The sequence below is a fragment of the Cupressus sempervirens genome, chromosome 10, assembly GCF_028749045.1.
Source record: "Cupressus sempervirens isolate cs-2001-9-10 chromosome 10, ASM2874904v1, whole genome shotgun sequence".
NCBI classification, from domain to species: domain Eukaryota; kingdom Viridiplantae; phylum Streptophyta; class Pinopsida; order Cupressales; family Cupressaceae; genus Cupressus; species Cupressus sempervirens.
In genome coordinates this window covers 406832344-406844396 of record NC_143127.1, presented here as the reverse complement: position 1 = coordinate 406844396, position 12053 = coordinate 406832344, and the positions used below count along the sequence as shown (strand labels likewise).

Here is a 12053-nt window from a genome sequence, read left to right as displayed (position 1 = left end):
CTGCGGTTTAGAAACAAAGAAGTTGCTTGGTGGCTTGCGAGCACAAGTTGAGATCTCAGAGGTTTCTACTAGAGTGTGGATCTGGACTAGCTTGGGTTGGATTGGATCTTGAGAGATCTTGTAGAAATGTTATTGTAATTAATATTGGATTTTCAAGTATAATAAAATTGTTTGAAGCGTTTTGTCATCTCTTGTCTTCATATCGTGGCATTTTTGGTTATGAGTTGGTAGGGTGGTGTAGCCCTTCATCAAGTGGTATCAGAGCATACCTTCATCAGTCACAGAAACCCATTCCGCCATCCCCCGTTCTGGAAACTCGAGGGAACATAATAAGTTAATAATTCTGGTGTACATTCTATAATGACTGACAAATTAACCATGCCGAAATTTATTAATTCATGGTGAAAATGGTGATGGTTGCCTCCACACATTAAGCTCCTAAAAAGATAAAAATCACTGGTTCAAAGGTGTGCATAGACTTCTCATTCTACAACAACCACAAAACCAAAAATCCCCATATAAGACTTCAGCAGTAAAGATTATGAGTTTATGAGTCATGACAATAGGCAAAAGCTATATATGGGATGAGTTGGAGCTGCAGTAAACTGTGACGAGAATGATGCTAGACCCAGAACAATCTGGGAAATAAAACTGATGGGATAATGCCAACAACCCCGTTGAACCTCACATTTCATCAAATGCTGGTGAAGGTCATAACAACATAGATGTAGAGGTTCAGCACGTAGAGAATAAATTAGAGAAAATTTCCACTCTGATATATGTCAATCATATATTCAATCAAGGGAATCCCAAAATACAAAGGTTGGACCTGAATCTATTTGCTCAGACCAAAGAGCCCATCCTTCCTTGCCACCCTCCAATGGATTCTGATGAAATGGGGATATTGCTGCAAAACGAGTTTTGCTAGTCATTGTGTTTCTAATCAGAGATTGCAATTTAAGTATCTGTTTTTAATATTAATATTTGGATGCCCAAATATGAATAACGTTTTAAGATTTCTATGTTGGTAACTGTAGATTTTTGGTTTTGATTTATAAGGGAGGAGAGATGAGGTGAAGGTTGAACAATACAGCTGATCCCCTTCTCTACTAATTTGGTGTGAAGATTCTCATCACATGTGTTGCTTTTTTTTTTGTCAAAACCTTTCTTCATTATGAGAATATATCTGATAAAGAGAGAGACTGAGAAAGAAGAATCTCAACTTGATTGTAAATCTTTGTAATGAATGCTGGGATGGAGTTTCATCCTGGATTGGAGTTCATTGCAACATAGTGGAATGTGAGGCACAGATTTATCTTCAGAATTTGCACAAAAGTGACAAGTACAATATTACAGGAAAAAAGAGTAGATTATTTTTAAACCTTTTTCAATCCTTCAAAATTCTTGTGACTTCCTTTCAGTAGGACCTATCCTTTAATTGTTTATCATGTATGGGTATATCAATGTGCATCAATTATTATAACTACTCTGAGAAATAGGGATTACGTGATTGTTAAAGGAACAACATATCTTGAGAAGAATTATCATTTGCCTTCTCTTCTTTCTCTATCAGTAATGTAGACACTGAATATGCTTAAGAGTTAGTAATGTGTTTTGAGTAGTGTGTATGTGTGTCTCAGTTGTTTCTTGAAAGTATTCAGATCAAATTTACACAAGAAGATTGGAAAAATACTGCTGATTCACACTTATTTTGATTTTGTTTTTTATGATTCTTATTATTGAGAACTGTTACTGAGTTGGCCAAACATATAACATGTACACGGGTAAAATTCACTTTAGAACTAGAAATGAGTTCAACTTGCTTGTGAATTCGGCCAGGGCAAGGATTTTCACCAAATTTGTGGCAGTTTTGTCTAACATGTGCATTGTATATAGTATTCTCTTCTTAATTCCCGTGTTTTAAACTGCCGAGTATATGTTTATCGTTCTTATGTCTTTTTGTCAAAAAATTCCCACAATGTCTGGCTAGAAAAAAAAAGCGTTACCCAAACCTTTACCAATTCTCAGTTCCAATTTGGAAACTTTGATCTATAAACAAGTGAAAAGGAAAAAATAAAAGGAGTGGAATTCCTGTCCAGTCTGCTGAATTTGCTTAACAGACCTGAGAGAAGAAAACAAGAATCGCTCCGATGCAATTCATTCAGTCACATCCATAGCTGCTCTCACCAGTTGATGACCACTATAGAGAGGTAAAGACCCTTTTGACCACAGCTTTATTTAAGTTTGGCCAAATAGGGAGAATGTAGAATATCTCTGCTTTCCACATTAGGGGGCTAATTTCCCTTGATGTATGGTGCAGATTCGCAAAAGTGATCACCGTTGACAATGATTTAAGCTGAAAAATAATCCTAATCGCACAGTTCATTTCTTCTGGGCCAAGTTGGGTGAGACTATAGTCTTGGAGGCTATAGATTGCAGGATGGGTGGGCCCCTACCATTCTAAGGTGGTCGGGCCCCTATTTGGAAGATCACTTACCCAATTTACTTGTTATATATGAGATGCAGAATGTACAATTTAAACCCACAGATGAATTTGATATATCTTCTGGATTAGAGGTTTCATATCATTCTCGATTTGACTTAATGTGTGAATACAAATACGATATGAGTGATGGCAGTTTGCAAACTTTTTTGCAAGTCTAAGCTCCCTGACCCTAGTTATCTTTAGCCAATAGAAAAATCAAGCTCATCACCAAAAAGTTCAGTTCAACTGGAGCTTTTTCTTGTTCAAACCAAACATGATAAATATTCTAAATATATATTCAATATAATAAAATTATAAAAGAGATTTGGGAAAATTGCTTTATTTCCTTAAACCTTGCTGTCATCTTTATGAACTACGGTTGGTGCCAGAAACCACCCCAGCCAAAACTGTTCTTGTAAAAGGGACTAGTTTAGATAAGCCGAATTTCCTAAAAAATAAAATCAATCAATGCAGTGCACGAAAAAAATCCTCCAAAATTGCATGTGAAGGATTAAGAAGCATATACATCACAGAAATGAGTAATAGGCATACCTAAAACTGTATCAAATAGACAGGGCCAAGGTGTTATTTAGTTTCAGATACACAGAAATAACCACATACATTTATAGTTTTGTATTAAATAGTACCTTGTCTCTACCAGCGCTAAGAAGAATCCACCCATTTTCAGAGATTGCCAAGCTAGTCACAACGGAAAAATGTTTTTCAAGAACAGCAATGCACTTCTTAGATTTGAGATCCCATACTCGTACTGTGGCATCTGCACTTCCAGAGATCACCTGTAAATCACAGAATCAAGTTATCAACCAGGTTGTGCAAAACTCGGCGTTTTGCAATCATGAGAAGGATGCTTCAAAAGAAGATCTATATAATGGTAACATTTTCAATTCGCAAAAATTTACATTTAAGAAGGCACTTGGATTTCTACACGAAAAATTAAAAGCTGCTGGAAAAAACATGTCATGAATGATTCAATAATTACAGAGTCACAACATACCAAAAGACGTCCACGAGGATCCAGATGAAATAGAACTTTTGTAACACCCATTTGGTGCCCTCGAAAAGAATGCGTGCAGAATCCTCCATCCACATCCCACACAAGAATATTTCTGTCAGCACCAGCAGTTGCAAGCAATCCTCCAGAAGAATCACAAGTCATGTCTGCCACGGGACCATTATGCGCCTACAAAATTAATAGAAGCTTTCTGATATGAATTACAAAAACGAAATTAAATAAAGCATCAATTAGGTTACAAAGCCTTCGTAAGACAAGCTCTGAAGCTTAAAAATCCCCAACTTTTTCCTGTATGACATTATTATCCAATACTGCCATTCAGAAAACTAAAACTGTGGAAACAGTAAACAAGAATAAATAGAGAATAAAGAGACGACTAAATAAATGTATGAATTACCTTCCACGATCTGATGCAGGTGAAAGACGATAAATCCCAGAGTTTAACTTGCGCGCTTCGACTGGCAGAAAAGAGTAATTTATCGTCAGGGGTGAGTGCCAATGCAGTGATAGGCTCAGAATCTCCCTCCAACGTACTTCTGACGGAGCCATTCGCCACCTCCACAATCTTAACTTGGTCATCACAAGCGCAGACAAGAAAAGAGGCGTCTGAAGAAAGCCTGTAAGGTCCCCCTGTGTAGAATTTCTGTAGAGCGGGGATGCCTCGAAAGTTTTTCTTCAAATTTACAGAAGTACCCATGCTCGCTCGATGCTACGAGCTCAAGAGAGATTAGTCTGTTTTGAGTTGCGCTTCGCTCTGTTAACCTTTGAATATCTGCAGCTAGGGCTTTTAAAGGGTTTAAGAAAGGAAATATGCTTTTATAGACAGAGAAAAATTGCTCGCGTCTTTTTTTCAATACATTGATGAAATAGTTTCATATGTAGGGCAACGTTAACAGCAAACTATAGCGCATGTCTTACCAAGGGGACACTGGAAAAAAAAAAAAATCAGACTTCATATATTTTATTACGGTGTACTATATAAAAAATGAGACATCGAAATAACCAATTATCATGCTTTAATTGGTATTAGAAATTATTGGTCACTTTTGTATTGTCATAGTTGAGGTGCAATGTCGATGCTAATAGTTGAGGTTGAGGTGCAATGATATAGTTGGTATGTTGACTAGCATATTGCAGTATATATTGTGTACATTGTGGTGAAGTTTCAAGATTTAGAGTTGCTTTCTTTGTGTTGGATGAATGAATTAATGAATGATTTTAATAACGTCTGTGAGGCCAAAGTAGCCTATGGGACCCACAAGACAAAAGACAAGTATCCCCATGTGATAAAAATATTATGCCTTTTGGAGTTGCTTCTCTAAGTTTGCCCTTCAACAATGAATATTGACTAGTAAATATGTTGTCATGTTCAACCACTCTTCCTCAAAAAGAGTATCTAACTTGTCTTTTGCTAGAATATCTCGATAGTTGGAGCGGATGGCATTGTATGTTGTACATTCCATGAGAAAGTGGCGCTTGGTCTTGACTTCTCCTATGTTGCAAAACAAACATATTCTCTCCTCCTATTCCTCCTTGGGTATCGTTCATCTACTTGTTTCGCATCTCAAATGATGAGAGCTCATCCTAAGTTGCACAACAAACATATTCTCTCCTCCTATTCTTCCTTGGGTATCGTTCATCTACTTGTTTCACATCTCAAATGATGAGAGCTAGTCCTAAGTTGCACAATAAGCATCTTGGCTCTCCATTTAATATTTGCTTCTATGTATGTTTTCTCCCCAAGGGCCCTTGTTGGGTTGAATTCTTTGATATAATAGTCCTTTTTATGCCCATTTTGTTTTGATCATATGCAGCTATACAACTCCTGAATTTTTCCTTCACAAACTTCTTTATCTCAGCACTGTTATTTAAACATTCATGTATGCTTATATTCCATTTTTTCATCCATTAACATATTGTTTCATCCACATGTTCTTTCATCTATCTAACCTGTCTTCCATGATCAGCTTCGGCCAACAATGGCTTTCCATACTTTGGCCTTTTTGTAAATAGCATAATGATCAAACCATTGTTGATGCCTCTAATGAGAAGATGCTCGTTTCCGCCAATAGGATCTCATAGGGACTGTGGTTTTAATTTTGAGAATGTTGATGATTAAATACTTTTGGATTCTTTCTACCTATCTCCATTTCTGATCCGACATGTTGATTCCCCAAATCTCACATCCATATAGGATCACTGGGGTAACTAACAAGCCAAAGAGCACTTTTTTGGTTTTCCAATCCCGTAGTTTTGCATTCTTGTACATATATTCTATAAGGAGTATAGCGCTTTCCATCCTCCTTGAATTCTTTTTGCTCTACAAGTTTCCCAACTAAGTTTGTTGTTGAAACTGACCCTAAGGTACTTGTACTTGTCCACCATCTCTAATGGGTTGCCATTAAAAAGAAAGGTGTTTTGTTGCCTCTCTTTTTTTTCAAAGAGAATATCATCACCTTGGTTGTGCTAGTGTTCACCTGCATCCCAACTGCTTGACAGAAGGCCTCAAGCGCCTTCAAGTGTTCCCTCAGACCATCCATAGTTTTAGCAATCAAAATGAGGTCATTTGCATAAAGAAGCAGCTTTATCATGTACTTAGCCATCTGGACCCCATCGCCATTGTTGTTGTCTAGACATTCTTCTAACTTGTCAATTTATAACCCAAATAGTGTAGGTGAACGGGGGCATCCTGTTTGACCCCTATATCGTTGCCAAAGTTATCTGACATCCCTTCCATAGTTATGATTTTAACAATGACGTACTCATATAATCTATTTGTCGCAACCCTAAGTTCAGTGGAAATTTTGAGCTCTTCCATTCTAAGCCAAAGCCTATCATGTGGCACTATGTCAAAGGCCTTTTTAAAGCTGATAAAGCAACAAAAGGCCTCATTGCCCTGTGTGTTCCAAATCTTTTCAACCAAGAATCCTAGTGTTACCCCGTGATCAAAAGTGGAGTGTTTTGTTCTGAAATATGCCTTCCCCTTAGCTCTTTTACCTTTTGATTCAACCCACTTGTTGATCTTGCGTTCTACCATGCTACCAAAGAGCTTTCCCAAGAGGGGGTTCATCATAATAGTTTGATAGTTTGACGAATTAGTTATGTCTCCGCTTTTATGTAGAGGGATAACCATGCTAGTAGTCCAATTTTCAAGAAACCCCTTCCCAATGACATCATTAAAGATGTGGTAAATATGAGGAACCAAGTTATCGCTACCCCATTTTAGATATTCAGCTTGCAGCCCATCAATGTCTTGGGCGTTGCCCCCCGTCAATTTCTTTATGTCTTGGAATATGTCTTCCATAGTAAAAAGCTTGTTTGTAGCTTTGATTATCGAAGGTTTATGCTTGTCTTTTTTGCACTCATATAATATCCTTGCATATTCAAGCCATTGGGTCCCTATGATATTGTTAACTATTTGTTTTCTCTTTTGTTGCAGTTCCTTTAAGAATTTCTTAGGGTTTTGCTCGCCTAAGATGATCAGCTTCAATCTTCTCATTCTCACATAAGCCTCTTTTTACCTCTTAACAACTCCTTGTACTCTTTTTTGTTCTCTTTACTCATGCTCTTTCTCAACTTTCTCTCAGCCAACTTGCATTCTTCATCAAACTACAAATTTGTTAGGAAAGTATTTTTTGCCTCTTTCTTGGGCTTGGTTCTTTTACATTTCTCTAATACCTTAAGAATTATAAAAACTAAGTTGTCTTTGCTAACCCTTTGTTGATATGTGAAAGTATATCCTCTTTTGGGAATTCAAATCATGCCTCTAAGAGCATCATTAAATATTTTCTGATTTTCCTGATTCATTAAAAAATTTCCATGTGAGTACCCTTTTGTTTGTTTAAAGTGTGTTTTGTCTCCTTGTTGCTACTTCAAGAAGGCCATTTTAAAGAAAATTGGATTGTAGTTTGACCTTAGCTCAAAAGGGCACTCTTATTTCCATCTCTTTGACTCTTTTGGTGTGAGCTTGAGAGCAAATAACACAGTCAACAACGCTTTGCCCATTATAAGTTTTGCATGTAATGCCTCTTGAGTTTGGCTACCCTTTCAAACCATTGCATATTGCCATATTATATAAGATGTACAAGCTCAGTAATTATGCCCCAAAATAATTGACTTTGTCTTCACTGTCCCTTGAAGCTCTTTTCCAAAATTGATCATGTTCCTCTACTAACCATAGAGTGTCACTTTCTTCTTTATCACTTCTTTTCAGATCGAGGGATTGATTATTTGTTTTCCTAGCATTGAAGTCTTTGATAATAAGGACTTCCCCAAGATTGTTAAAGATAGAGCTATCCTTTTTTAGTGATGCATAAGGGTTATCCCGATCTAGGTTCTTCCTTTTGTATGTTTTTGAACCCTTTTGTGCAAAGTAGCAAGTTGTCACCCTTATCTTAGTCAGACTCTCTATGATTTTCAGCCATATGTATTATTTGTTTGGGTCTTCTTTCTCTATACTAATGCATATATCCCAAGCCTCTTTAAACAAAATGGTGATAATATCATGCCCTTCACCACTATTGATTCTTTTGTTCTAGACTAAAATCTGTTTGTATCCCTCAAACTCTAGCACTCTACACCCATCATGTTCATGAGTTTCCATGAGCAAGATAATGTCCAGGTATTCCTAGGGGGAAAGTTCCTATTTCTTATGTTTTTTCTTTCACTAATTTGGGCCTTACCATTTTTCAACCATGGCCACTTTCCATCTTCCCTTGTTGCATTTACCTTTTCCCATTCTTTTCTTCTTTCTTCTTGTTGAAAATGATAAGATTGTAATCAACATATATGTGTGTACCTTTGAGGATCCCCTTATTCCTTAGTATCATGTTCTTATCTTTTGTTCTCTTCAAAAAGACCCTTACATGCATGTTTGTGTTATCTTTTGTGCATTTCCCAATTCTTCGTGCTTATTGGATTATTTTGTGCTACTCTAAATGGTCTTTAAGGAAATCCCTTATCAAATCTTGTGTCTTTTAACCCTTTAATGATGATAATTATTTCCTTATCGCTTCTATCTTTCTCATCTCGAATATGTCTCCTTACATGTTTTTCAATGAGGTCAATTGGTGTGTTTGACAATCCCTTTACTACTTGGGTCCATGATTTGACTTCTTCTATATGTTCCCTAAGTTGGTTTTCCTTTAACTCCGTGTTTGCCATTACAAATTGTATTTATTTAATCTGTAGATCATCTCTTCTATCCTTCATTACTTTGCATCCTCATGTTGTTTTTATTTCCTCCATTGCTTGTCTTAATAGAATCAACTCACAGTCCCCTTTTTCCATATTGTACTGTAATTTTTGAACATGTTCTCTAAGTGATTGTTTTCACATTTTAACTTCATATTGTCCTCAATGATTGCCTTTATCTTACTATCCTCTGTATGACTTCTTATTTCTAAAGCTTAGATCCTCTCTTTCATGAACATAAGCTCATTAAGCTCATAGGGGTGTAGAAGTTGGGTTGTATGTGCTCATGGTAATGTTTTCTCCTAGTTCTATCATGTCTTTTGCATGTGATTTCACCCCAATATCCATGGAGAGAGACCCAATTTTTTTTAACTTTCCTCTCCATTACTTTGCTCTTGCTTGTCTTGCTCAACGATTTCTAAAACTTTTGGCATAGTTGTTGGATGTATCATTGTTAGTCTTCCCCTCCTTACATACATATCTTGGCGGATCTTCCTATGCCTTAGGATTATTTTGTACTATTTTGTGTTGACATACACACATATTTCTTGCTTGAGATTGATTTATTCTCCTGGAACTAGTCTTGTTTTCCAAAACATTGCATACTTATATCCCCAATTTGAATATTGAAACTCGGTTTCCAAATTATAGTCTGAGCTATTGTAGAGGGAAACCCAAAAAAGTTGAAAGGGATCATAAAACCATTTTCAATTAACATCCCAAACATAGGCCTTTGTTCTAATTTATTTCTTTGAGACCCATCAATAGCTTGAGCCCTACTCACCATGATATTGCTTGAATCTATCCCCTTCTTCACTTCAACAATTGGTGTTTTCTTCATTGCACTTGTCATTTCATCCTGACAAATTTTCCCTACTCCCATGTTATTGGTAGAATTAATAGGGTTTGATAGTTCTTCCTCCCCATTCTCACCCAAATCTGCTAACTACATTTTTTCAAGATTTGGAGTTGCTTTGTTTGAGTTTGATTATTTTAATTGTAGTGTAAGTTTGAAAGCATATAACAAGATAGAACAAATTTAGGATTGATTTTCTAGGCATATTTGTCTTTGAATTTTTTATAAACTTACTTTATAAATGTAAGAATTTTGTGCATAGTTTCCTTTGTAAGATGTCAATTTTTTTAATAGTGGTACATAAGGGGAAGTGTGACTTGTTTTTTTGACAAAATTTAGAAACATTAGGGAATTGCCACCATTATCTCTATATGATGTTCCTTTTAAAGCTTTGGAGATTTCCATTTCTTATGTGCCTCAAGGTGAATTTATTTCTTATGATTTTCTATTCCTCGTTGCAAGTAATTTTTTGAAAGGATATTGTTTATCTTTATTATAAACTTTGGATAATCATTAACCATATGTGCCTCTTTTCATTTCCTACAAAATTGTCAACCATGTACTTAGAGCCATCTTGGAGGCTCTTTCTTCATAAAGGCCTCATAGAATACAACATTGTCTCATTTTCCTCTCAATTGAGATGATTTTTCCTTCTTTTGGGGCTACCTTGAAGGTTTTATGTTCAATTACTGAGAATAATTTTTTTTTATTCAAATTATATCAAATCGACACATCAAACTATGATGTGGAAATTTTTAATGTGAAGTCGACATTTTAGGCTTATAGTGTTATGCACTTCTACTTTCATGTTTGTTCCATTTAGTTGGAAAAAGCTTCCAAGTGGTTTAAACATATGAATGACATTAGGGAGTAACAAGCGTTGTCTGCTTGATGCTGGGAAATCAACACAATTTTGGTCAGCAAAGAAAGTTGAGACACAATCAATCAACCCCCACACTTTATGCTCTGCAAAACCTTGTTGGTTGTACCTTCTATCTTGACCTTTATAAAGGAGAAAAATCACGAATGCAAACTTATAATTTATACTCTTGAATGAGCAAGAACTTTCTCAAGGAGAAATAGAGTTTGAAAAGATTTTTTAAATGCAAATAAAATGATGGGTGAAAAAATATATCTATGTAGATGAGTAAGCCAAATAATATCACCTTTCACAAAGTTGTAATTTTCTTAGAAGAAAATTACAGATAGATAGATAGATAGTCCACTACTTGATTTATTATTGATTTCACATATTAAGTTAATTCTTCACATCTGAAATGGTTTTGTATCTTATAGGCTCTAAGATGAAAGGCTCCAACATACTTAAGCTTTCCTGAAATTCCAGGCATGCTTCACATTTTCTAATATAAGTAGTGTAGTATTTGAAAAGATGGGGTCACTAATATCCTGCCCACAAGATTTTATAAGTAGTGGTTTTTATAGAGAAGTGTCCTCCACAAACCTCGTCATGTATTCCTTTAAGGATCACAAGTGCTTGACCCATATCCAGGCAAAAATGTAAAATACCATATCTGTTTTCCAATAAAGATCACCTTGAATGAGAATGTATTTTGTTGCTTGTAGTTCTATAGTTGTCTTTTGATTCTCACTTAGACCCTCATGATATTTCATGTACCTCAAATAGTAGACAATATTGGAATACCAAGGCCACATTTCAATACTTGCTTGGGGATATTCTTATTCCTCTTGATTTATCTGCATTGCTTCCAAATTTGAATCACTATAAGTTTTATAATTGCTTGACCTCTTACCAACTTGGTTATTTGGATATTTATATTAAATTCTTGTATTTGATTAATCCATCTGCATATTTTCCTTGTAGTCTTAGTTTGTCTGAAGATATCCTTAACTACAACATTAAGAACTTCATGCTATTACATCTGCCCCAACCAAGTATGACCTAAAACATTTAATTTTTTTTACCAAAGCATATGCTTACTTCTCATTTATATCACAATTCAGCTCTGAAATTTGTAGGCTTCTGGTAAAAAAGGCAATAGGTTGTTCATATCCTTCCTTATTCTTTTGAAGCATGACTACAACAATTGTATGATACAATGCAAAGGAAGATATTTGGAATGACTTTTCAAAGTATGGAGCTTTAAGAACATGGGCCTCTTTAATTGCTTTCTTTATGTGTTCATCATCCCAGACCATTTTAGCACCTTTCTTCAGTATTTTAGATATGGGTTCAACAATTTATGCAAAATTGGACACAAATCTTCTTACAAAATTAATCTTCCCAAAAAATGATTGAACAAATTTTATAGTCTTAGGGACTTTTATGTTATCAATTGTTGTAACTCTTTTAGGATCTAATCTCACTCCTTCTTTGGAAATAATATGACCCTATAACTTTCCCTTTGTGACTCAAAAATGGCATTTTTTAGGATTAAGAGACATCCCTTATTCAAGAGTCTCCTTAAAAAAAAACTCTTAAGTGTTTACAATGATCTTAAGATTTC

At 35.5% G+C, this 12053-nt stretch overlaps 1 protein-coding gene across 1 annotated transcript in view; it reads right to left on the bottom strand.

The window, feature by feature from the left end:
* TOZ (Transducin family protein / WD-40 repeat family protein) overlaps positions 1 to 4468 on the bottom strand; it is a 63284-nt gene extending 58816 nt beyond the window's left edge. Inside the window, exons 1-3 of the mRNA XM_089803087.1 lie at positions 3916 to 4468; positions 3501 to 3686; positions 3133 to 3282 (exon numbers count right to left, since the gene is read on the bottom strand). Of these exons, the coding sequence (XP_089659213.1) occupies positions 3133 to 3282; positions 3501 to 3686; positions 3916 to 4215 (636 nt within the window). The 5' untranslated portion in view covers positions 4216 to 4468. The remainder of the gene's footprint in view (positions 1 to 3132; positions 3283 to 3500; positions 3687 to 3915) is intronic.
* Between the last annotated feature and the right edge of the window lie 7585 nt (positions 4469 to 12053).